We start from the raw sequence: 27631 nt of genomic DNA on the forward strand, positions 1-27631 counted from the left end.
GAACAAATTCCTAGCTTAGTTAATTGTAGGAGAAATCCTGTTAACTACCAACCTAGGTATTCTACTTCAGACTTACCGAGTCCAACCTTACAAAATGTTGGCTACACAACTAGTGTACCTCAGTCGGTCTATGCTAGTCAATCTGAAAGACAATCATTTAGACCCCCCTCACCAGCTTCTCCAACTTTTTCTGCAATAACAGAGAACATTAAAAATGAATTACATGTTTTGGAAAAAGATTTTTGATACAAGATGGATTTTATGCTTTTCACAACACCGAAAAAAGAATATGGTTTTTCAAACATTTTCTTAAATTGCGAAAAGAAATTCAACAAAAATTTTACAATTTTCTCTACGAACATAAAATTCCAATACACTTTTTTGATTGCTTTGAAATTTATGCAAATGAAAATGGGATGTCTTATCCATTCTTTACAAAATCTGCAAATCCTGTCACTGTGAGAAGAAAGATCCCTGAATGGGAATAAGCTGATGAGAGAACAGTGGAGTCAGAACATCCACCCCTCAGAATGCTTACAATAACCCATCTTGATCAACCAATAGAAGCCACACCTTACAAAAATGTTTTGGAAAATGATTATAGCAATATTAAAAACATTGCCAAACAAAACAATTTTACAAATACTCATTTACATTCCATAGGTAACCAGCTTTCTAGAATCGAAACGCATATTCAGAAAATTGTAATTACCCAGGATGTTAGTCCAAAACCACTAGACAAGAAACTTAAAAATCCAATTTTCAAGCCATTTCAAGTGTCTAGGACTACCCAGCTGGACTTCCAAACTAATAGGCAAGAGTTTACCTCAGCCATTAAAGATCGATTGAGTAGGATACAATCCTCTGCATCAAATACAAATCAGGTAGTGCAAGACACTACTCAAAATAATACTGGCCCTAGAATAATCAATGCCTTAGGCCAAGACTGTTGGGTTTTATAGGTTCATAACGCAGCGGAATTTCAAAAATTTATCTAAAAACCCAAACCAAGATCCATGTAATTCAAATTAACAGAATAATTACTTACTTGTATGTCGAATTCAACAGCAATGTAGGAAGGAAGGAGGTGGTTCACTTTGGTGATACCTGGCCTCAGATCAGAAACGCCTCCAAAAGAACGCGTCCTCTACGAGTATCCACACGAACAGACCTTAGCCAAAACTAGTGCTTGTGTGCTAGAACTATTGCTTCACAAGCAATTTCGAATTTTAGTGATTTAGTGAATAATGAATTTCGTCATTCTCAAACCAATTGCTTAATGAGTATTTATAGTGATAAATAACACTAGGGTTTGAGACAAATTCGAATTTCAATCTCATTGCAATTCTACAAGTTTATTTTTATCAAAAACTCCTTTTTGATAATCATCCATATATATTAATTACTATATTTATTATCTTCCAAAAATAATAAATTAAGAAAAACACTTATCCTTAAATTTCGAATCAATATATATATATTACGAATTATATATATATATATATATATAATTAATCACTTAATCACATTGGGCTTGTACAACCCATAACTGTTTTGGGCCTGTTCTTAGTGTGCGACCCTGTAGGTTCATATAACGTTGGCAGTAGGCTCGAAATCCCTATTTCAGCCCACAAGTCATAAGTGGCCTCTAGCAAGACATTATGACTACCCAAGTTATATGAATATCGATAATCCGATTTAACCATTTACAATAATATTTTAATCCCTTTGTCTCTCGATATCCAGATTGAATATAAGGCATAGTTATGTCATCCTTATAACATTCAATCATTAGTTTCTTGACTCTAAGTAGACTGAAAATGATAACTTCTTATCAATTAGCATGGCCATGCATTTTCTTCAGTCTATCTTCTTCAAGGGGCCCATAGATATCTTACTCAAATAAATGAGGGACAAATTCCTTCTCAGTCACTCATATTTCTCACATAGTTACTTTCATATCCAATGACAATCTATTCCATTATCCTGTTAAAGATAATGTAAGACTGTATCAAAATATGAAATAGCTATGTAGAAATCCATGATGATTTCAAGGTCAAAGGATTATACTAATAGAACTGTAATGAGAATTACTTATGACAGTGATCTATGTAGTATTCTCACAGTGGGTCATTTAGTGCCTTATTTCTCAAATAGGACCTATGATTTGACTTAATATCTCATATACATGATTAGTAAAACATAATCATCAGTCAACATCATACTAGTCTCAATGTTCTATTAAGACTAGGGATAGATGGTATATAATTCTTTTATTAAACCTAAGGGTTCTACTATCAAGTCACATACTCGATGACCTTAGAAAGAATTAACCATTCAAGTATTTTAATCATTAATATAAAATGATAAAAACTGCCAATCAATAAATAATAAAATGATAAAGTCAAAACATGGTCAAACATGATTGACCTAGTGCATATCACTAACAAAGACTCAGACATAGATTCCTCAAACATAGGAGCTTTTCAAGAGTCTCAACCTACAATTCATAAATTACAATGGAATTAGCAAAAACCTCTGCTAACCTAGACATAGGCCCTCCTGTCATGACCCTTGGACAGTCAAGGTTCAATTCCAGTTTTGTTTATGAATGGAATCTAGATGGCCTTCCTGAATACAAAATCCTTAGTCTTCTCCAACAGATGACTATGGCAGCCAATGCTTACAACACCCAAACAAATGCCCAAGACAAAGCCATTGCTGAGCTCCTCATAGCAAGATTCTCAGGACAACTAAAAGGTTGGTGGGACTACCATTTAACCCAAGAGCAACATTTAGACATTCTCAATGCCATACGGGTTACCGAGGAAGGTACCCCTATCCTTGATGAGTCAGGAAATCCCTTCCAAGATGCAGTATCCACCTTGATCATTATGATCTCTTTACATTTCATTGGAGATCCAACACACCTCAAAGATAAGAACACCGAACTCCTATCCAATCTCAGGTGTAGAAAACTAAGTGATTTCCAATATTACAAAAACACCTTCCTAACTAGAGTCATTCTTAGGGAAGATTCCAATCAGCCTTTCTGGAAAGAAAAGTTTCTAGCAGGCCTCCCAACCCTTCTTAGCATTAAGGTTAGAGACCTCATCAAACAAATGTTTGGCGAACCAATACCTTATAACATGCTCACCTGTGGCAAGTTGGTCAGCCTAACCCAACGGGTGGGATTACAAATTTGCCAAGACCTTAAATTACAAAAAACTCTTAAATGGGTACTTAAAAGAACCAAACAAGAGTTAGGTTCTTTCTGCAAACAATTTGACATTTCCACTGAGAAATCCCCACAAGATTGTGGTGGAGATTGTTCCAAAATTAAGCCTTACAAAAAAAGAATGTCTCATAGATATTCTAGGTATTCGAAGCCTAGAGATGAAACCTATTACAAAAAACCATACAACAGGAAGAATAGAAGACCTTTTACAAAGGACAAAGAACAGTCTAAGTCCAAATCCAAACATGTCACATGTTTCAAATGTGGTAAAAAGGGGCACATTGCCAAATTCTGTAGAGTCCGTAGGAAAATACAAGAATTACAATTGGAAAAAGAGGTCTTGTCTAAAATAGAAGCCCTCCTTACCACCATTTCTTCTGAAAATGAATTTTCTTCAGAAGATGACTACCCCTTACAAATAGATGAGCTAGCCAATACTTCCTCATCTACCTCATATGCAGAATATACTACAAAATGTGTTAGTGTTTTAACAAAGGACCAGGAAATACTCCTAGAACTAGTAAAACACATTCATGACTCAAATGCACAAAAAGACTATCTGGACAAACTCCTCCAGTCTTTTGATCCAAAACCTGTAGAACAACCATCACCTTCTAATTTGCCTAGTACAGGACCTGCTACGTATGACCTTACAACTATTTTGGCAAAAACGAAAAAGAGTCATGTTTCTACAATTCAAGATTTACAAACTGAAATCAAAGTTATAAAAGAGGAGATGAAGGAACTTAAAGAAAAACATGCTTAGCATTCCGAAACCATACAAATGCTTTTACAAAAACAACTTGATGACACTGAGGAATCTGATGAAGACCAACATGATGATTCCAAGGTTGAAAGTTTAGAGAAATTTCCATAAGATTTTCTAAATGTTTTAGAACAAATTACTTCTAGAAAATATCTCATTTAGTTTACAATCGTCTTTTTAAGAGATTTCAAAATCAATACTATCGCTTTATTTGATACAGGAGCAGACCTCAATTGTATTAAAGAAGGAATAGTCCTAAAATTTTTTATGAATTTACAAAGGAAAAGCTCTCAGCAGCTAACAACTCCAAAATGACAATCAAAAGCACAGCCTCAGCCTCTGTCTCCAATACAAATATTTTTGTTAGAAACTCTTTTGTCTTAATAGGAAATGTGCATCATAGTGTCATCCTAGGCACACCTTTCATTAACCTTATAACGCCTTATAAGGTTAATCATGATGGAATTTCCTGCAAAGCAAATAATAAAAAATTACTTTTCCTTTCATACAAAAACCACATACACGAAATCTCAATATCATCAAAGCACATGTCTATGAAAATGAGATTTACAATTTGATTAAAGGAAAAGACTTCCATTTTACAAAAACAACAGATTTATGATTTTCAAGACCAAATTGAAAAAGCTCTCTTTTCAGACTTACCAAATGCTTTTTGGGATAGAAAACAACACATAGTCGACCTACCATATGAGGTCGTTTTCAATGAAAAGGAAATCCATACAAAAGCTAGACCTATACAAATGAACCAAGACCTAGAACAACACTGCCGAACAGAAATCCAAGATTTGCTTAACAAAGGTTTGATTTCAAAATCTAGATCACCTTGGAGTTGTGCAGCCTTTTATGTCTCTAAAGCTTCGGAGCAAGAGCGTGGTGTTCCACGATTGGTTATTAATTACAAACCCCTGAACAAAGTCTTTATGTGGATAAGATACCCCATTACTAATAAAAAGGACCTTTTACAAAAATTACATTCTGCATTCATTTTTTCAAAATTTGACATGAAATCTGGATTTTGGCAAATGCAAATTGATCAGAAATATCGCTACAAAACTGCATTCACAGTCCCATTTGGACAATACGAGTGGAACGTTATGCCATTTGGACTGAAAAATGTGCCTTCTGAGTTTCAAAGGATTATGAATGACATTTTAAGCCATTTTCCAAATTCTGCATCGTTTACATTGATGATGTTCTAGTGTACTCAAATTCAATAAAACAACATTAAAAACATCTTGAAACATTCTTCCATGTTACAAAGAAAAATGGTTTAGTGGTCTCCAAGATCAAAATATCACTTTTTCAAACTCGTGTTAGATTCATAGGACATTATATTTCCCAAGGAACTGTCACACTAATCGAACGATCATTACAATTTACAAATAAATTTCCAGATCAAATACTGGATAAAATACAATTACAAAGGTTCTCAGGTAGCTTGAATTATGTTTTGGATTTCTGTCGAAATATAAATCGTCTTGCTAAGCCATTGCATGATAGATTAAAAACAAATCTGGCACCGTGGACAGACGAGCACACTAGGATAGTCCAACAAATTAAATTACAAGTATCATGCATCCAATGCTTGCATATTGCTGGTGCAACTGCACCTAAAATTGTTGAAACTAATGCATCAGATTTAGGTTATGGTGGAATTTTAAAACAATTGCAAGACGAAAAAGAATGCATAGTACAATTTATATCTGCACACTGGAATGACACCGAGAAGAATTATTCAACAATAAAAAAGGAAATTATTTCCATTGTCAAGTGCATTTCAAAATTTCAAAGCGATTTACTAAATCAGAAATTTTTATTACGAATTGATTGTAAATCTGCAAAAGAAGTTTTACAAAAGGATGTCCAAAATATAGCTTCTAAACAAATTTTTGCTTGTTGGAAAGCTATTTTAAGTATTTTTGATTTTGATATAGAATATATCAAAGGAGATACAAATTTCATCCCAGACTTCCTAACAAGAGAGTTCTTACAAAACAGGTCCTGATGCCTCCCAAAAAAAGCAAGGACAAAAAACCTTTTCAATTACCCTCTACAAAACCAATCAAATCATGGATTGATATGGGGTCATAGAAGGGGAGAATGAAAATTAATTACAAGAGAGTTCTTCTTCAAGTACTCAACCAAGTTCTTCAGCTATCCAAGACTGGGTAGCATCGCTTTCCAAATCGCCAGAAATACTACTGGCATTACAAAATCTTACAAGTCAGCCAGCACCGGCAGAAACATCAGGTATGACAACTGAACTTGTTTCAACAAACAAAGAGAAGGGATTTCAGTACAAAAACCCGTTTCTTAAATTTTTTTACAAAGTGACTCGACACTATCTTCACAGATTGTTTTAAGTCAACAAATTACAAAATCAGTTTCTCAGTATTTTCTGAAAACAAATTTCTAAAATGTACTAACCATAGAGGAAGAATTTTTTCATAAAAACCCCCTCGTGGCAGTACAAAATGTTTTTCCAAAGGGCTGGTATTTCAAACTATGGGATTTACAAAAACCCTAGTCCTACTACCAAGCAATTTTGGAGGTGACAAATTCTACCGCCTTCAAACATTTTTACTTCCAAGACAAGGATCATCAAGATCCTGCATATTCCACCTGCAAGATACAAAAAATCTTGTCTCCAAAACAATGGGGTCAGGATTTAGCAAAACCAAAACCTTTTCCAATTTCTTTCCAAATAACCCAGACACATTACAAATTTTACAATTATTTGGATTACCAGCAAGCCTGGTTCAACACATTCCTTATGCAAAATTTTGGAGGAAGCCTCTCTTGGCTTATCTATTTTGATAAGAGAAGCCCAATTACAAGTGTTCCGAATTTGTTCTCACAATGGTGGGATTATTTTGGGGACATTCCAGAAATTCTCATTCCCCAAGCCCAGAACGGATACAACTATTTTTGCACAACTTACAAGCCAACTGATCAGAAAAAAAGGCTATCCAGCCTTTTTCACTTCTATTCGAAATTTTTTACACCATGGGTTTTGGCTTGGTACTTTGACTACAACAACAAAGCCCAATGGTCTTACCATTCTGACCCGAAAGTTCAAGGTTAAATGGTGGGGTAAGTATAAGACTATCAATGGATGTTCCACATCTGCGGTACATAACTGGTTAGTCAAGAGTGCCCATGTTGAGCCTATTACAAATCCAGCAACCTCAACATTTTTGGCCCAGAAGTCTCATGCCCAGACTCTCCTAGCCCAAGCCAAAAGCGAAGAGGAATACTTTACAATCATGCAGCAACTCCTTGGGACTAGGCCCAGCTCGTCTGCTGCATCAGCACAATCAGACACAGACTCTGAACCTATCATAAATTTAGGAGATGACAATGAAGATGATTGTTTTGGTATTTTTTCCCCTGATTCCAAAAGGAAATAGGCCCTACCATTTGAATGTATGTTTTATTATTATTATTTGTTATTTTAAAAAAAGTATAAAACGACAAGTGACAGCACCACATGACATCGAGTGCTGCCTTATCATCTACAAGCATAATTGATACTCGAGACAAAGGCCCTATCAGCCAGCCACTCAAGCTCAATTATTCATTCCATTACAAAAAAAAGTGCCAGATAGCTACCACTCATGACAAGAGGGGCACTGCCAGCTACCAATCGTTACAAGCCTCCAAAATGAATTACATTAGTGGAGAAGCATCTTACAAGACCCAAGGCTCTATAAAAGGGGAGAGGCATGCCTTAGCAAGACACAGTTTTTAGGGGGAGAAAAAGAAAGAGAATTGCGAATAGGTTTTTGGGCTGTTCAATCTTCATTCATTTGAAGTGACATATTCAAAAGCTCTAGAACCAGTTCTTCTCCCAAACCCCATGTCACGACCCATTTTCATGAATCGCGACCGGCGCTAGGGTATGGGTAATGTAGTACCAAAACCCGTAACTAGCCTTTCAATTAACAAATAAACACAATAACCTGCAGAAAACCAATGCTTGGGGGCAACCGAGACTTCAGCCTAAATCTAGCAGTTATAATAATCAACAGTTAATATAACATGCTTATCCAATTCCGAGTCTGAAATAGATTTATCATAACCCAAATTAAATGATATAACATGCCAAAGCAATAAAACCAGTCGAACCAATCCGACAAAAATATAATAATAATAAAGACGTCTAGTTACTACTGCGGTCTAAGAATAAAACAGTTTCACAGTTCTACTAAAATAAATGGAACCTCCGAGGAAAAGTAAATGCGGAGATCACCAGACTCTCTCAGATCATAACCCTGGGGAAAATTGGGAAAAACAACGGGGTCAGATATACTGAGATGAGTTCATACCACTATCTACATTTATTAAGTGGAAAACCTTTAAAACCGTTTAAAACGTTTAAATACGATATTACGAATAATAGTTGGAACCCTAATCCACAATTCTAAATAATAACATAATCCAACAGGTCTGGTCCCGAGAGCTGAGCTACACCGAGTTACCACTGACCACACTTATACCAGAGTCCCGAGAGCTGAGCTACACCGAGTTACTCTACTTGGTCCCGAGAGCTATGCTCACACCGAGTTACCACATTACCATAATTACCTTTCCCAGATCATTACCGGTGCGCACGCAGTCCTAATGATGCCCATTAGGTAGCATGTTCCAACTAGAAGCCATAATATAAAAACAGTTCGAAATATACGTACAGTATATATATTTAATATTAAAATAACAATTTACTTAATAAAGCGGTAAATAGTAAGTACAAACTCACTGCTTGCTAATCCACGTGATAACCGGCAAGCAACTAATCCTGGTTTGCCTCTGAAGCACGAACAGTAGACGGGTCTAGACAAATAAAATAATTATTAAAAACATACCCTAACTCTAGAGAGTACTAGACACCACATAGGACTAGCACAAGTAGCACGTCGGAAATAAACAATCCAGAACAACACAAAAATACCCAAAAGGTAGAAATGCCCAATTAATACAAGTCTATTGAGTTTTCGCTTTAAAATCCAATTTACAAATATTATTTAAAATCTTTAAATAATAAATAATTTCCAAATAGTGTGTTAGCCGAGTTACCAATAACTACCAAGCTAACCTCACTTGTCGGGTGACCCAAGTCTAACCCGACTCAAAACGTTTATCAAATATAAACCCGAGTTTATATTTATAAAAATAATAATTAAATATTAAAATGAAACTCAACCGCTTAACACATAAACAACCAATAGCTACCGACAAAAAGTACTTAATTAAAATAGTCAAGAAAATAATTTAAAAGCTAAAACACAATTTAGTCAAATTAGCACGCTTAAGCCAATATTTTCAAAATTAACAACTACCTAAGTAATTATTCGATTAAAAGATTATAATATAAATTATCGTATTCAAAATATAAAAAAAAACAATTTAAATTATAATCGATACTAATATTATATTCATATTCGAATAACGTTATCAATAACGCTTAGAAATGAAAATGGTATCGAAAGTCTTATTTAAAAATTTGTATTTAAAAAAAAAACATATAATCTTATTTTAACATGATTAATTATATCACAAAGTAGAATCAAATAGGAACAATAATTTAATACTAATAATTATAAATCCTATTCAACATGAGAACATGCTTGATTAAACAAATCCAACTCACTTAACCATTTTAAAGGTAATGAATTAAAAAAAATTAGTACTGCCACTTATTAAACCCAACCCAACAAAGAATTACCCAATATGTATTCACTCCCACTCACAGAATAATGCCGCAATATTCCACCCAAATAAACAAGAAATCAAATGGCATAACATTGATACAGTGAGCATAACCCAACACATATTTGAATCCAAATTTATTACCGCGAACCATTATATGAAAATAACACAACAACTTTCATGCTTCAGCCATTAGCAGAAACCCGTCAACCAATTTTGGAAATTAACAGTGATAATCAACATAACAGTGACCATAATCAAAATCTAAGCAAAAACATAAGCAACACAATAAAAACATGAACAAGAAACGGAGTCTCATTAATGGCAGTTGAGAATAATAAATCATAACAGCGGATCCGAAACGGCATCGAGATCGCAATGTAACTAACAATAGAAACCATCTCCAAGAATCACTTAAACTAATGTAATAAGGAAAAAAAAAGAATCCTTCGGCAAGAACACAGTCATGCGACAAGAACCATAGTGACAATGAAATCAAGAATTGGACGTACCGATTAACAACGAAGAACTGTTACGTCTTGCCGGATTCCAAAGACTGATTTGGACGGATGGAGAATAAAAACAACCTCACCACGATGAAATTTGTAGAGAATGAGAGGAAGATTATGAGTGTAAGGTTTGAGTGATTTTGAGGTGATAGTCGGCTAGGGTTAAGATGATTCGTAAATAGGAATTCAAATATGGCTGAAACAAACGTGTATAAGCAATTAAATAAGAAGCAGATGTTGCTGCAACTCTTATGAAGGTAGTTAACAATTTGATGCCCATGGGCCAATGCATGGGCAGTTGCATGTTATTGTCCAAATCATTAGTAAATGATTAATAAAATTAAAGACATGGGCCAAATTGAATAATTTATTCATACCACAAATCGAACCATAAATTCGCAAGCAACTCCAAATATAATCGGAAATTCATCGGAATAAAATAATAATAATAAAAAAAATATGGGATATTACATTCTCCCCAACTTATTAGAAATTCGTCCTCGAATTTAACACGATAAGAAATTCACACCAGAACAACACGTAACACAAGTAAAAAAAAAAAAATCATAATAGTCACAGAAACCAAGATATCGTACCTCACGGAAATAGAAAAGGATAGCGATTCCGCATATCCGACTCGGTCTCCCAAGTACACTCCTCTACAGAATGATTGCGCCAGAGAACTTTGACCATCGGAATCTCCTTGTTCCGCAATTTACGCACTTGCGTATCAACAATCTCAACTGGCTGCTCCTCAAAAGCTCTAGAACCAGTTCAATCTTCATTCATTTGAAGTGACATATTCAAAAGCTCTAGAACCAGTTCTTCTCCCAAACCCCAGAAATTGTATCTCGTTTTTTACAATCATTTTCTTAATTTTGTACTTTACAATTAATAAGCAGTAGCTTATTTTACAATCTGATCTTACGGGAAACTGTAAAGCACCTTTATAAATTTTCAATACAAGTAAGCTTTATGCTTAAGTTTTACAATTCATGTTTCTATTTATGCTTTTGTTTTAATTAATTTTACTGTTCATTGTTATTCCTTTTGTACATCATTTATTTACTTCATTCATTTGCATTTCCACACTCTAGCTCCATATTACTATTCTTGTGAACAGTATACGCAACCATCCTCTCCGCACTTTGGTATATTTAAATATATATATATATATATATATATATATATATATATATATATATATATATATATCGTATCAACAACTTTCGAACTGTTTTGGGCATTATGGATCTGAATTGGAAAGGGCTACTCAATTGTAATACCCCGTGTTTATTTTTACGTTCCGCCGTATTTGTTGTGAAATAATAATAATAATAATAATAATAATAATAATAATAATAATAATAATAATAGTAATAATGATAAGTATAAGCATAAGTATAATAAGAATAATAAAGAATATGAAAATTGGATGGGTTTTGAACTGGTGATAATGGACAGTAAAGTTTACATTAAAATTAATGATTGGTTTAGTTTGGATTATTTTGGCTTAAGGGATCTTTTGATCACTAAATTTTAATGAGTAAAATGATTTAGTTACTTAGGTTAAATTGTTAAATAGTTACATTTGATTTTTGTTAGTTAGTTGTAATTTTAATCTACGGGTTTAGTTTCGACTAATAATTTGGCAATCTAATAACATTATTATTTATAATATTTTATTTACTTTGGCTATCATTATTTAAAATCTATAAGATATATTAAGCTTATTATAATTTAAACGATTTGGATTTAAATTATTTGTTTGATTCACTATAAAGAGGAAATTGATATTTAATCTAATTATTAGTTTGTGATTTGGCTTAGTATGCCAATTTGGCTAAATTTACAATTTAGTCTTTTATTCATTTGTTAATTTATTATTTGAAGTTTTTGCCGGTAGTATTTAATTACGTGGGTTTCAAGCAATTGAGTTCCATTTTAATATGGATTAATATTTTTATTTAATATTAATTATAAACTGTGGTTTATAAACTCTGAAATATTAGTTGGGTCGGTTTGGACTTGGGTTACCGACATGTGGGTTTAGCTTGGTAGTTTTGAAAAACTCGGCTAACCCACTATTTGAGGAATTGATTTTATTTATCAATTAAATATTATTTTTATAATATTTTCGGATTGGTTTTAAGGCGAACTCAATAGTCTTGAATTAATTACGGCATTACAATTTATTTGAGAATTGTGTTTCTCTGTGATTTATCTGGTTATTTAATTGTGCTAGTCCTACGTGGTGTCTAGTGATCTTAGAGTTAGGGGTCGTACGAATATTAACCTATTTATTATTTTAGACCCGACGACTGCTCGTGCTTCGGAGTCTACGCAGGGTTAGCTGTTTGCCAAGATCACGTGGATAAGCAAGCAGTGAGTTTGTAGTACTATTTACCGCTTTATTAAGTACCGCATTATATTTTAATATTATAAATGTTTGTGAACTGTTTTTACGGATTATGGATCTGGATTGAAACGAGCTACTCGATAGGCTTGTATCGAGACTGTGTGCACCGGTAAGTACTCTGGGATACGGCAGACTAAAGTCTTGCTTACGCTGGTATAAATATATGACGAGGATTTGTTCCCGTCCACTCTGGGTTTATTGGTATGCTATGTCATACTTACACTGGGATCATTTCAATACTGTTTTCCATAATCATACTATATTAGTATAAACTGTTTTGATTTAAGGGTTTTAAACTTAATAAATGTAAATAGTATTGCGAACTCATCTCAGTATATCTGACCCCGTTGTTTTCCCAATTTTTCCCAGGTTTATGATTTGAAAGCTGGTCCACTCCGATTCTTTTGATTTCTCGGAGGTTTTTATGTTATTAAACTAGTTTCTGTTTTCAAATTCTTAGACCGCAGTAGAACTAGTTTATATATTACATTTGTTATTGCATCGGGTTTGTTGATAGACCGATTATTTATTATTAGCATGTTTACACTGGAATATTTTATTATTATATTTAAGGCATGTTGTGGAATATTTCAGATACTCAAGTTATTTATATTAGAACTGTATTATAAATTGCTAGACCTAGGTTGGAGTCTCGGTTGCCCCCGAGCAGTTTTCTGCAGGTTTAAATGTTTAATTGATTTCCGCGAGGCTTGCTACGGGTTTTGGTACAACCATACCCATACCCTAGCGCCGGTCACGATTCATGAAATTGGGTCGTGACAAAGTTGGTATCAGAGCTTTGGTTTCAAACTAAGGCTATTGCATGCTATGTGTTTACTCTATTAAGTTGTTAGTGAGTCATAGGGACTACTGCGGAATTAGGTTCATGTCTTGTCTTTGAAACGTCATCTTTTAATTTTAAAAACTTTTTGCCTACACCGATAGGATTGCGTCGAGTCAGACATTATTTATGCTTTGATTTGATGTTTTTATTTTATTATATTGATGTTATTTCACTTGGGTGATTTAATTGCTTTTGATTTATCGAAAGATCTTATGTTGGTAATTTTCTTTAAGTCATGCTTGGGTATTATTTTCCTTATCATGTTGATGATGCGTTTCACTAGGTGATAATACTTTGGCTTTTATGCCTTTAATGATGTTGTTGACGTTAAATTATTTGTGAGTATTTCTGGCTTTGTCCTTGAGTTTTGATTTCTAAAAATTAATATGTTGTCAGTCTTTGACATTGTTTTGTGTTTAAATGATTTTTGACCGAAAAATCTTTTTCACGTTTTATGAATTACGTTGTTGGCCACGTATTGGTTTCCAATTACCTTAAGGATATTATTTTTGTCTAACTGGTGTTTTGACGTAAAAAGTCAAATGGATAGTCTTGACACGACACTATAAAATATTATTTTCAGTACCTTGCCATTAAAATGAAATCCGTTTATTTCAAAGTTTGACATTTGACTAAGGATTGAAAAAGGGTTGTTATTTTGTAATAAAATGAAATTCTTGTATTTTAAAAAAAGATTGTTACGTCTAGCTTGGTGTTTTCAAGATAATTGTTTTGTAATAAAATTATTATTTTTAATGTGATACCATATTGACGATTTAATATTACTCTTGTAATTTTTACCATATTTTGGTTGTCAAAACTTTGGTGTTGTTGGTATTATGCTCGAATTACTAGTTTTTGACTGAAACTTGTGTTTCTAAAAAGGTTGTTAAAGAATAATTGTTTTCCCACTTGGGTGATGTGTTGATGTTGTCATTTGGGAGACGTCGAGCTTCCTATTTTTGAAAGGACTGCAATTTGTTTAAAATACGTTTTTCCGGATTTTAAAATATTTTGTATACGTTTTACAAATGGTAATTACGGGTTTGACTTGGGTCATCCAAATTTGGAGTTGGGCTTGAAAGTGGTAATCACTCGGCTAACTCGATGAATTTAAATTGAGGCATTCAGGAACAATTACATTTATTGTTTTATAAAAGAGGTTTTCTGGAAAAAAGATTTAAAACTGAGGGGCTCGACATCAACTTGAAATATATTTTATAAATTTTATCTTTCGAGATTGGTTTTAATGCGTACTTTTGATCAGTAGCACAATTCGTTTTATTCTGAATTGACGTTTTGAAAATGTTATTACATGATTTAATGATTTTAATCATTATTGGGCTATTTAAGTTACTGCCATGTTGGTAGGAATTCGTTGATCACATAAGATGATTTATGCTCAATCCTTTGAGATTTATATTGGTTGTCTACCCTAAAGAGTAACTATTTTACTGCAAGATGCTTAAGTGCTTTCGGATGTGTGATCAATTTTTGACCTATATTACTGAGTTATTATTCTTATCTCTCGTGTTTGAGTAAGTTATGCCTTATCATTTTTTATCCTCGTTGGCCTCATTGTGTGAAGTATCACGTGAGGGTTGTTTGCTCGCTAGTTTTCTTGGCTTAACTTTTGCGTTGGTGTCAATGTGCGATTCGAACCTTTGTTTAGACCCTACGATTAGTTTAGATGTCCTATTTGGCTTAGTCGGATTTAACACTTGAACTCTGGAAATTGAGGTGTTTAATATTGGTATCAAGGAATTTGAGGAGCGATTCTTAGGAGCAGTTAGTAAATTCGAGTTTCGAAGCTGTCCTTGTTAGAGGAAGGTGATTTGAGTTATATTACTCAGTACCGATGGAATAATTCTACTCGTGAGTGTTTTCCTCGTGCGTGGAATTTCGAGCGTTATATGCGTTTCTAGGTCGGGCTCGTTTGTGATAAATTGGAGTATCGAAATTGTGTGTTGTTGGCATTCTGGAAATAGTTATGGAATCTGGGAATCGAGGTTGATCAGTGTAGTAATACACTAGTGTTTACATCAAGTAGATCGGTGAAATGCTGAAACTGATGGTGGAACTGTGAAGGCGGTCGTGATCTTTGGAAAAAAAAATTTAATCTGATTTGAGGCGGAACTCGTTTTTAGGTAAATTGTAGTTTCATTATTAATTTGAGTTATTTCGTTAATGACGATTCATATTGGTGGACTAGGATAAAGGAGATGGGCAAATATGTCAAGATGGTCGATTGCACGTCTCACGGAGTGTAATGTCTAGAAAATGTTTTGAAGGAAAATTGATTTCAAACGTTAACTTGTTAAAGTAATTGAAATGTTTTTATCACGTAATTGTGCCCAGACATGTCATGATCATGCATTTGAAATGCCACAAATAGGAAACTGCATTGAGCATTGGGTAGGATCACTAATTAAAAGAGAAATAAATAATACATGCATTTAGTACATTCATCACGGCATTAGATGATTAAGGTTAAATGCAACTCTTTAGAGATGAGAGCTGTCATCACCCTGGCGCACAATTATATAAAATAAATTACATCAGTAAACCTTTTCAAGAAAAATATTTTGTTATAAACTCGCGAGTTACATTGTGAAAATGGTGTTTAAAAAGTTGATAAATTTCAAACGATTTTAAAATTTTTATCTGGTTGGTATCTAGACAAATAATCTGTGATGACGGTGGTGACTTAAGAGAAATTACATTGAAAGGAAATTTTTTTTTATTGTTGGAGTATCCGTATTTTATAAAGGAAAGTTATGGTTATAAGGTTGTACTCGAGGTTTAGCTGTGGTAAATGTGGAAATTTTTTTTTAGTTCGGATTAAAGAATTATGTCAGCTTACGGATTATGATTTGAGGGTTGTTGGTTTAAGGAATTAGGTTATGCTCTATGTAAATTTTACACTAAAAAATTTATAAGAAATTTTGTTTTTACAAGATTCGATTTCTGTCCAAAAAGTTTTGAAACCGATTTAAAGGTTATTCTGTAAACAAAGGGGTTCTTATTTGCAAAAAGAAATTGTTCTTTTGAGAAGCAATGAAATTTGGTCAATTTTGGCTTAGAAGAGGACATCAAGAATTTTCTAATCAGACGATTTTATAAAGTTAAAAATTTATTTTAATGTAAGGTTCAAAAGTTATTTCAAATGAGAGTGTTTGACTATTTTGGTGCGGCTACAAACTGGGAGGTTTTCCCACAATTTACTTACTACGGTTTGAAAAATAAAATGAAACTTGAGATACTAGTGATTTTAAATTAAAGGTGGATGGTATTAATAGATGATATTTTTGTGTTTGCGGAAAATCGTTGTGTTTATAAAAAAATGTTTTCCTTAAAATTTTACTTTGAGCATAACCAATGAACCGATTAAGTACGGTTTTGATCTAAATAATCTTTGTGGGATACGAGGTTACTGTTGGTTAAAAAAAATTGGGATACGCGAGTTAATTTAGAAGTATTGTGTTAATCAATTCAGTAATTTAGAAGTATTGTGTTAATCAATTTAGAGGTTTTTTTTGTCAGAAGTTTTAGTTATGTGTTAACTTGGAAATTGCGTTATGTGTTTCTTACGTCTTAATTCGTGAAGTTTATAGTATTGTCGAGCTGATCTTAGTTGGTTGAACCGAGACGATTCTACTGGTGTTTAGTTTTCAGCCGTCATTTTGTGAGAGCATATTTGATCAGGATGACATTTTGATTTGCTGTTAGGTCTTTCAAATGAGGTAATTGGTGTTGTGACTACTATAAGTGATATAGGGCGTAGGAGTTAAGGGATGTAAGATTATTTTCAGTGAGAGTGTCTATATATTTCGGTTTGTAGCATTGGAGTTTGGCTTAGTAAGGTTACGATTTGAATTTTGGAATTTGTTCCTACACGTGTAGTGTTACTTTAGTAGTCTTTAAGACTTGACCCTGTTATTTTCGGAATTTTTTCCTCGTATAGCGTGTTGGTTATTCCCGGTTAGAAAATAAATTTTTAATTCGTTCACCCATGGTGTTTGAGAAGTCGTTGAGGTACCAAATTGTTGAACTCAGATATTTTCGCGTATGCGTGTGGTGATCTTTCGAGTTTCAAATCAGTTTTAAATTTGAGGTCGTATTCCTATAGGTTGGGGAGAATGTAACACCCCATATATTTTCAACGTGTTTTTCGGCTAAATTATGTTTCGCGCCGTTTGACTCTCCTCAGTTGTCATTGTGGTAGCATTGCCTTTGGGTAAGAGATTGGTTTAATTTTTTGAGACTGCAACTTTATTTTGCTTAAGTTGAGTTATGCGGTTTTTATTTCGTTGAGTTGTCACCTCGTCGAAAGTGATTTTTGGAATCAGAAAGTGTTATGCGTAGTTGTTTCTTTCATTCCGTTGGATACGCGTTGCTTCATTTTTTTTTATTTTTTATTTTTTTTATTTTTTGGGTTAAAGGTGATTTTATACGTGTTATAAGTGATTTTTATTATTTTGCTTTTGTGGTAAATTCGAGGGCGAATTTTTTTAATAAGTTGGGGAGAATGTAATACGCCGTGTTTATTTTTACGTTCCGCCGTATTTGTTGTGTAATAATAATAATAATAATAATAATAATAATAATAATAATACTAATAATAATAGTAATAATGATAAGTATAAGCATAAGTATAATAAGAATAATAAAGAATATGAAAATTGGATGGGTTTTGAACTGGTGATAATGGACAGTAAAGTTTACATTAAAATTAATGATTGGTTTAGTTTGGATTATTTTGGCTTAAGGGATCTTTTGATCACTAAATTTTAATGAGTGAAATGATTTAGTTACTTAGGTTAAATTGTTAAATAGTTACATTTGATTTTTATTAGTTAGTTGTAATTTTAATCTACGGGTTTAGTTTCGACTAATAATTTGGCAATTTAATAACATTATTATTTATAATATTTTATTTACTTTGGCTATCATTATTTAAAATCGATAAGATATATTAAGCTTATTATAATTTAAACGATTTGGATTTAAATTATTTGTTTGATTCACTATAAAGAGAAAATTGATATTTAATCTAATTATTAGTTTGTGATTTGGCTTAGTATGCCAATTTGGCTAAATTTACAATTTAGTCTTTTATTCATTTGTTAATTTATTATTTGAAGTTTTTGCCGGTAGTATTTAATTACGTGGGTTTCAAGCTATTGAGTTCTATTTTAATATGGATTAATATTTTTATTTAATATTAATTATAAACTGTGGTTTATAAACTCTGGAATATTAGTTGGGTCGGTTTGGACTTGGGTCACCGACATGTGGGTTTAGCTTGGTAGTTTTGAAAAACTCGGCTAACCCACTATTTGAGGAATTGATTTTATTTATCAATTAAATATTATTTTTATAATATTTTCGGATTGGTTTTAAGGCGAACTCAATAGTCTTGAATTAATTACGGCATTACAATTTATTTGATAATTGTGTTTCTCTGTGATTTATCTGGTTATTTAATTGTGCTAGTCATACGTGGTGTCTAGTGATCTTAGAGTTAGGGGTCGTACGGATATTAACCTATTTATTATTTTAGACCCGTCGACTGCTCGTGCTTCGGAGTCTACGCAGGGTTAGCTGTTTGCCAAGATCACGTGGATAAGCAAGCAGTGAGTTTGTAGTGCTATTTGCCGCTTTATTAAGTACCGCATCATATTTTAATATTATAAATGTTTGTGAACTGTTTTTACGGATTATGGATCTGGATTGAAACGAGCTACTCGATAGGCTTGTATCGAGACTGTGTGCACCGGTAAGTACTCTGGGATACGGCAGACTAAAGTCTCGCTTACGTTGGTATAAATATATGACAAGGATTTGTTCCCGTCCACTCTGGGTTTATCGGTATGCTATGTCATACTTACGCTGGGATCATTTCAATACTGTTTTCCATAATCATACTATATTAGTATAAACTGTTTTGATTTAAGGGTTTTAAACTTAATAAATGTAAATAGTATTGCGAACTCATCTCAGTATATCTGACCCCGTTGTTTTCCCAATTTTTCCCAGGTTTATGATTTGAAAGCTGGTCCACTCCAATTCTTTTGATTCCTCGGAGGTTTTTATGTTATTAAACTAGTTTCTGTTTTCAAACTCTTAGACCGCAGTAGAACTAGTTTATATATTACATTTGTTATTGCATCGGGTTTGTTGATAGACCGATTATTTATTATTAGCATGTTTACACTGGAATATTTTATTATTATATTTAAGGCATGTTGTGCAATATTTCAGATACTCAAGTTATTTATATTAGAACTGTATTATAAATTGCTAGACCTAGGTTGGAGTCTCGGTTGCCCCCGAGCAGTTTTCTGCAGGTTTAAATGTTTAATTGATTTCCGCGAGGCTTGCTACGGGTTTTGGTACAACCATACCCATACCCTAGCGCCGGTCACGATTCATGAAATTGGGTCGTGACATCAATGTACATCATCAAGACTGCGTGTGCACCGGTATATGATCATATGGTATTGAGGTAGGTTCGAGATACGTCTCGCCTTAGTGAGGGCCCCGGTGGAAGGTACGTCTCCTGGGACTCACGTGTTTATTTGAGTGACAGTCGGGGATCGGTTATGGAGATACGTCGCACCGACGCGAACTACTAGATTTTGAGATATTGTAGTTTAGGGTTTCAATGCTTATCCATAATGATAAAATGCTTTATAAATATTTTAAGGTTTTCACTTAATAAATGTAAATCGTTGTATAAACTCATCTTAGTATATCTGACCCCGTTGTTTTCCCAATTTTTCCAGGGTTATGATTTGAGCGAGTCAGCTGGTATCCGATTCTTTATTTCCTCGGAGGTTTACTTTATTTTATTAAAAGCTGTCAAAGTGTTTTATTCTTAGACCGCAGTAATAATTAAACGTCTTATTTATTATTCTAGTTGTTTGTCGGTTTGGTCCGACTGGATATATTGCTTTGGCATGATTATACTGTTTACTCTGCTTTGAATTTATGCCATTTTGGAGACTCGTAGTTGGACGAGCATTTATTAGATAGATGTTGAATATTGTGAACTACTACAAGTAGTCTGTAGTTTCGGTTGCCCTCGAGCATGTGGTTTTATACAGGTAGAATGATTTAAATGATAAAAGTATGTTATCCGTAAGGCTTGCTACGGGTTTCTTTGCAACTATACCGATACCCTAGCACCGGTCGCGATCTATGAAAATGGGTTGTGACAGTAACGTTTTAAAAGTTTGGATTAAATTGCTAAAAAGGTGAAACATTAGGATTTTTTCGTAACATTTAAAACGATTGAATTTTTTGTAACGGTTTGAACGTTTGGATTTGTTTTATGATGTTTTCAACTTTTGGATTAAATCGCTAAAAAGGTGAAACATTAGGATTTGTTTCATAATATTTTAAACGGTTTGCTTAAATCGCTAAAACGGTTAAATGTTAGGATTTGACTCGTAACATTTTAAACGTTAGACTTAAATAGCTAAAAAGGTGAAATGTTAGAATTTGTTCTGCAACGTTTTAAACGTTTAGATTTGTTTCGTAACATGTTAAACGTTTGGCTTAAATCGCTAAAAAGGTAAAACGTTAGCATTTGTTTCAGAACGTTTTAAATGTTTGGCTTAAATCGCTAAAAAGGTAAAACGTTTGGATTTGTTTCGTAACGTTTTAAACGTTTGGATTTGTTTCGTAATGTTTTAAATGTTTGGCTTAAATAGCTAAAAATGTGAAATTTTAGGATTTGTTTTGTAATGGTTTAAACGTTTGGATTTGTTTCGTAACGTTTTAAACGTTTGGTTTAAATCGCTAAAAAGGTGAAACGTTAGGATTTATTTTGTAACGTTTTAAACGATTGGCTTACATCGCTAAAAAGGTGAAACGTTAGGATTTGTTTCGTAACGGTTTAAACGTTTGGATTAGTTTCGTAACGTTTTAACGATTTGCTTAAATCGCTAAAAAGGTGAAACTTTTGGATTTGTTTTGTAACGTTTTAAATGTTTGGATTTGTTTCATAACGTTTTAAACGTTTGGCTTAAATCGCTAAAAAGGTGAAACATTAGGATTTATTTCATAATGTTTTAAACGTTTGGTTCAAATCGCTAAAAAGATGAAACATTAGGATTTGTTTCGTAACGTTTTAAATGTATAAATTTCTTTCGTAACTTTTAAACGTTTAGCTTAAATAGATAAAAAGGGGAAATGTTTGGATTTGTTTCATAACGTTTTAAACGTTTGGCTTAAATTGCTAAAAAGGTGAAACATATGGATTTGTTTCGGAACGTTTTAAACGTTTGGATTTTTTTAGTAACATTTTAAACGTTTAAATTTATTTCGTAACGTTTTAAACGTTTGGCATAAATTGCTAAAAAGGTGAAATATTAGGATATGTTTCGTAATGTTTTAAACGTTTGGCTTAATTTGTTAAAAAGGTGAAACGTTAGGATTTGTTTCGTAACGTTTTAAACATTTGGCTTAAATTGTTAAAAAGGTGAAATGTTAGGATTTGTTTCGAAACGTTTTAAACGTTCGGATTAGTTTCATAACATTTTAAACGTTTGGCTTAAATCGCTAAAAAGGTGAAATGTTTCGATTTATTTCGTAACGTTTTAAACGTTTAGATTTGTTTAGTAACGTTTTAAACGTTTGGATTTTTTTCGTAACGTTTTAAACGTTTGGATTTGTTTCATACCATTTTAAACGTTTGGATTTATTTCGTAACGTTTTAAAGGGTTGGCTTAAATCGCTAAAAAGGTGAAACGTTTGGATTTGTTTTGTAATGATTTAAACGTTTGGCTTAAATCGCTAAAAAGGTGAAACGTTAGGATTTTTTTCGCAACGTTTTAAATGTTTGGCTTAAATCGCTAATAAGGTGAAATGTTTGGTTTTTTTTTCGTAACGTTTTAAACGTTTGGATTTGTTTCGTAACGTTTTGAACGTTTGGATTTTTTTTATGACGCTTTAGACTTTTGGATTAAATCGCTAAAATGGTGAAACGTTAGGATTTCTTTTGTAACGTTTTACACGTTTGCCTTTGTTTTTTAACGTTTTAAACGTTTGGATTTGTTTTATAACGTTTGGATTAAATTGCTAAAAAACTGAAACGTTAGGATTTGTTTCGTAACATTTTAAACGTTTGGCTTAAATAGCTAAAAAGGTGAAACGTTAGAATTTGTTTTGTAACGTTTGGATTTGTTTTGTAATATTTTAAACGTTTGGCTTAAATAGCTAAAAAGATGAAACATTTGGATTAGTTTTGTAAAGTTTTAAACGTTTGATTTAAATCGCTAAACTAAAAAAAAGTAATTTTTAATGACAAAATTTTAATGAGGGTATTAAAAAATCATCATTAAAATTATAATTTTATATAAATAATGAGGGTACAAATTTTTTATCATTAATAATAACATTTATAATGAAGGGCTTTTTAAGTGGTCATAATTAATATATAAAACTCCTCATTATTTCCTAATTTCACAAAAAAAAAATTATGGCGCTAATCCATAAAGTTCTCCGCCTAAATTTTTCTATTTTGGAAACATTATTTCTTAACCTCTTTTAAACCTAATAAAACACTCTTAACACTAACCTATACACTATAATCTCTCAAATTGCTTGCCTCATCTACATTCAAATCCCTAAAATTAAATTGATATCTAGTTTTAATTGTTCTTGTTTCTCATCTAATTAAAGTAAGAAAATTGGGTTAAGGTTACCACAAGAAGATTTCCAGAAAAGTTCATCGGTTTTAGGGCTTTTCGTTGATTTCGTCATCCGTTCAGGTCGTCATCGGTTCCGGTCATTGTTTTCTGTTCAGGCTGCGTACGTCATTCAGGTTACAATTATTTCTAAATAATTTAGTAGAAGTATGTTTTTAAAATTACCATAAAATTTTGATGGTTAGGTTTTCTATCTGATTTCTCTTGTTTGGTATTTTATTTGGTTTTTAGGATTTAACATTACATATATGATAAAACTGCCGTTTAGATAATCTTGCAGTATGAGGTTAGTGATCGAGTATATCTGATTTTGTGTGTTGTATTGCATAAATTTCACTCATTTCAGATCTTCTCAATTCAGTTCTTTAATTGTACTGCTTTGATGTAATTGATTTTTTTTCTTTAGTTTAATCTTATTATGACATTAAAAGAATTTGGCAATTATCAAATTTATGTGTTTTTATAATGGAATATTCATTTATTTTATTTACTTTAAATTTATAAAACTATATACTTTCTTTCAAAATGATAGTGACTTTTATATGATATGCAAAACTAGAAAAACTTTCATAGAATTGTTTCGGGTTTCGGTTTTATAGTTATTGATCGATCGATTCGGATTATTGATAAATCAGTAAATTTATTTGTGGAAATTTCATTAAATGATTGTAATCTGCATACATAATCTGAGATTATGCAGAGATTATGCAGTATCAAATTATGCATAATCTCTGGACAATCTGATTATGCATAATCTCGATTATATAGATTATTGCTTAAATCTGTGATATGCAGATAATACTATGCCCTTTGCAGACTATACTTTGCATACTGCAAAAATTATAATCTGCATACTGCAGAAATTATAATCTGCATACTGCATAAATTATAATCTGCAGTAATTGCATAAATTATAATCTGCATATGCAATGCATATGCAGTAATCCGCATATGCAATGCATATGCAATTACTGCAGATTATAATGCCGGTCACTGCTAATAATTCAACAGGCTCTCAGGTGGTTGGTTTTGAAAATAATGCCAGCGCCTCATCAGGTCCAACACTAGTGAGTTTCTAGGGTTTTGTCAGCCAGCGACGCAAATCAAAATGTATAGATGATATGGGTAATGTATGCTCTACCGCTCCACTTTCAGGCAGCCTGCACTCCTTCTCTGATGGTATTAGGTGCAGGAACAAACTTATTTTGGAAGCAACTGAGATTCAAAATAAAGAGATGGAAGCTAGAAACACCTGGAACATTGGTTTGCAACTGGGTCTTTTCTCGGCTGATTAGGAAGCAGGAATAATTGAGCTTCTTTCTCAAGGTATTGCTTTGGAAGCTAGATCTTAGCTGGAAGCTGTCCTTGACCTAGGTTATTCTTATTTTATAATGTCGTACAACCTTAATTTAGTAGCTTGGAATTGTCCAGGGGGTTTGTCTTTCGCTCGAAAGAATCGTTTTATTCGTTCCTTGGTTTCTAACAATAATCTTTCTTTGTTGGGTCTTATTGAGACTAAAAAGGAAGCTTTTGATGATTTTGGTATTCGTTCTTTATGGCTGCATTTAGATTTTGATTACAGCTTTGCTCCTTCAGCGGGTTCATCGGGTGGTCTCCTTTGCATATGGAATCCGAAATTTATTGTTCCTTACAGAATCGCTAAAGCTAATAGATGGATTAGCTTGGATTTTATTTGGTCAAGTGTTCATGTCATATTTATCTTGATTTGTGCTAGTAATTTTCCAAGAGAACGGGCTTCTCTTTGGTATGATATTCTTCATGAGCTCAATTCTGATTTTCTTTGCATCTTGGTAGGTGATTTTAATGAAATTTTGGACCCTTCAGGGAGTTTTAACTGCACTAGTTTTTCGGCTTCAATGCTTGCTTTTTCAGACTTTATCTCGGCTTCCAACTTGGTAGAATCTAATCTGCAAGGTCGGTTCTTTACTTGGCAGAATAGCATTTCTAAATCGAAGATTGATCGTTGTTTCCTGTCTCCTGCTGCATTCTCCTTTTGGCCGAATAATGTCTTGAAAGCTTTGCCTTCTTATTCGGATAATGTTCCTCTTTTGTTTTGCTCTGATGTGGCTTCTAATTGGGGTCCTAAACCTTTCAAGTCTATTAACGCGTGGTGGAGTCGCAAGGATTTTTTTTCTTTTGTGGAGAGTTCTTGGTCTAACATTTCTTTGAAAATGCCTAATGCCAATTTGGTTTTCAGGTTAAGGGAACTCAGGAATCTCGTCAAGATTTGGAACCGAGATATTTTTGGTAACTTAAACTCAAAATTTGATGCTGTTCAAGCCGAGATAACAGCTTTAGAGTCTCTCGCTGATTTTGGCAGCCTTAGTGAGTTGGACGGCAGCAGACTTTCCACCCTTAAATCAGAGAGCAATCAATTATCTATTCATATTAAATCTTTGTGGCACCAAAAGTTGAGGTTGAACTGGAATTTTCATGGTGAGACGAACTCAAAATACTTTCATACGGTGGCTTCGTTGCATTCTAAGAACAACATTATTTCGGAGGTTATTATTGATGGGGTTAGCTTCAAATCTCCTCTGGATATTAAACAGCGTACTCATGCTTTTTATAAAGCTTTGTATAAGAAGAATTCTCAAGTTAGCTTTACTTTAGATTCTCTTCCTATTGAGTCTTTGACAGACTTACAGGCTGCTTCTCTTTTAATGCCTTTTGCTGAGGAGGAAATTGTCACCACATTGATGAGCTGCGATGAGAAGAAGGCTCCGGCTCCTGATGGATTCAATTATTTTTTCTACAAAAAATCTTGGAAAATTTTCAGACAGGATTTTCTCAAGCTTTTCAAGGAATTCTTTCATTCGGCTTCCTTCCCCATCGGTATTAACACAGCCTTTTTAGTGTTGATCCCGAAATTTCAAGGTGCTTCTGACATTAAGGATTTTCGTCCTATTAGTTTGATTAATGGGGTGTTTAAACTTCTCTCTAAGGTTTTGACGAATAGACTTTCTCCGGTTCTTCTATTATTTCAGAGAACCAATTCGGTTTCATTAAGGGAAGAAGTATCCACGATTGCCACATGATAGCTACCGAGATTATTCATATTGTCAAGCGTCGTAAGGAGCAAGTTTTTTTTATTAAGCTTGATTTTATGAAAGCCTTTGACAGTATCTCTTGGAATTTTATTCTGAAAATGCTTAACAGAATGAACTATGATGAGAAGTAGATCAGTTGGATTTCTTCTTTTTTTTGACTCCGCTCAGTTATCTGTTCTTCTCAATGGTTGCCCAACTGAAAAAAAAATTTATGGGAAAAGGGGTTCGACAAGGCGATCCAATTTCCCCTATGTTGTTTGTTCTTGCTGTGGAGAGTTTGAAAGCTATCTTTTCGAAGGCTGTCAATTTGGGCTTTCTAGCGAGTATTCAGGTAGAAGGTTTGGACGAGGACATTTCTATTTTACAGTTTGCAGACGACACTTTGCTATTTGTTCCGAATGATTTAGCTATGATTGAGAACCTTCTCCGTATTTTGAGATGCTTCGAAATGATCTCTAGACATAAGATTAATTATCACAAGTCCTCAGTCATTGGTATTAACGTAGATGCTTTGTCTTTGTCTAGAGCCTCTGATATCCTGCGCTGCAAAATTGAAGAACTGCCTATTACTTAACTTGGGCTACCTCTTTCGGAAAGAGTTGTGGGAGTCAAGACATGGAACCCGGTCGTTTCTTATTTCAGTTCGCAGTTGTCGTCGTGGAGAGGCAATTTATTATTGCCAGCAGGTAGGCTTACACTTATTAAATCAGTGTTGTGTAGTTTGCCAGTTTACTATCTTTGCTCTTATCGAATACCTCAGGTAGTTGTAACTTCTTTTGAGCGTATTATGCGAAGATTTTTATGGTCTGGTGATGCGAATAATAGAGGGTTCAACAAAGTGGCTTGGGCGGACGTATGTGTCCCTTTAAATGGAGGGGGCTGAATATCACTCCATTACGTTTAAAGAATCAAAGTCTTTTAATGAAATGGTTATGAAGCTGTTAATTTGTGATAGAAACTCGATGTGGTTTGCGGTTATTTCTAGTAGTTCTCCAATTAATTCTTGCTTCGACCTGGAAAATTTGAATGTAACGCATATTTCGCATTTATGGAAAGGCATATTCAAATCTTGTGTTAAAAATAGAGAGTTGTGGGACTGTTTCAAATGCTCAATCTCTATGAGTTTGGGAACTGGTTTGCGTATTCGATTTTGGCATGACCGTTGACAGCCTACTCCGCTGAAGTTAGTATACCCAGATTTATTTAATCTCTCCAGAAACAAAGATGTAACGGTGGCTGCTATTTTTGATTGTGATCGGCAGAATTTCGGCAATCTGTTTTGGCGTCGTAGTCTTCAGTTAGGAGAACAACAGCATTTGACTTCCTTGTTGCAGAAGC

General features: G+C 33.4%; 1 protein-coding gene and 1 long non-coding RNA gene across 2 annotated transcripts; one reads left to right on the top strand and one right to left on the bottom strand.

Annotated features, from left to right (window-relative positions):
* Positions 1–8049: 8049 nt before the first annotated feature.
* On the bottom strand, positions 8050–10451 carry LOC126656618 (uncharacterized). The gene is made up of 3 exons (XR_007633273.2): positions 10247–10451; positions 8785–8858; positions 8050–8299 (listed from the first exon to the last, which is right to left on the bottom strand). It is a non-coding gene; the product is annotated as an uncharacterized LOC126656618 (long non-coding RNA).
* Positions 10452–24613: 14162 nt separating this feature from the next.
* Positions 24614–26281, top strand: LOC130014830 (uncharacterized). The gene has a single exon (XM_056103775.1). The coding sequence runs from the start codon at positions 24614–24616 to the stop codon at positions 26279–26281; it is 1668 nt and encodes a 555-aa protein (XP_055959750.1).
* The last annotated feature ends 1350 nt before the right edge of the window (positions 26282–27631 follow it).

This window comes from Mercurialis annua, linkage group LG7 (assembly GCF_937616625.2).
Source record: "Mercurialis annua linkage group LG7, ddMerAnnu1.2, whole genome shotgun sequence".
Lineage (NCBI taxonomy): Eukaryota > Viridiplantae > Streptophyta > Magnoliopsida > Malpighiales > Euphorbiaceae > Mercurialis > Mercurialis annua.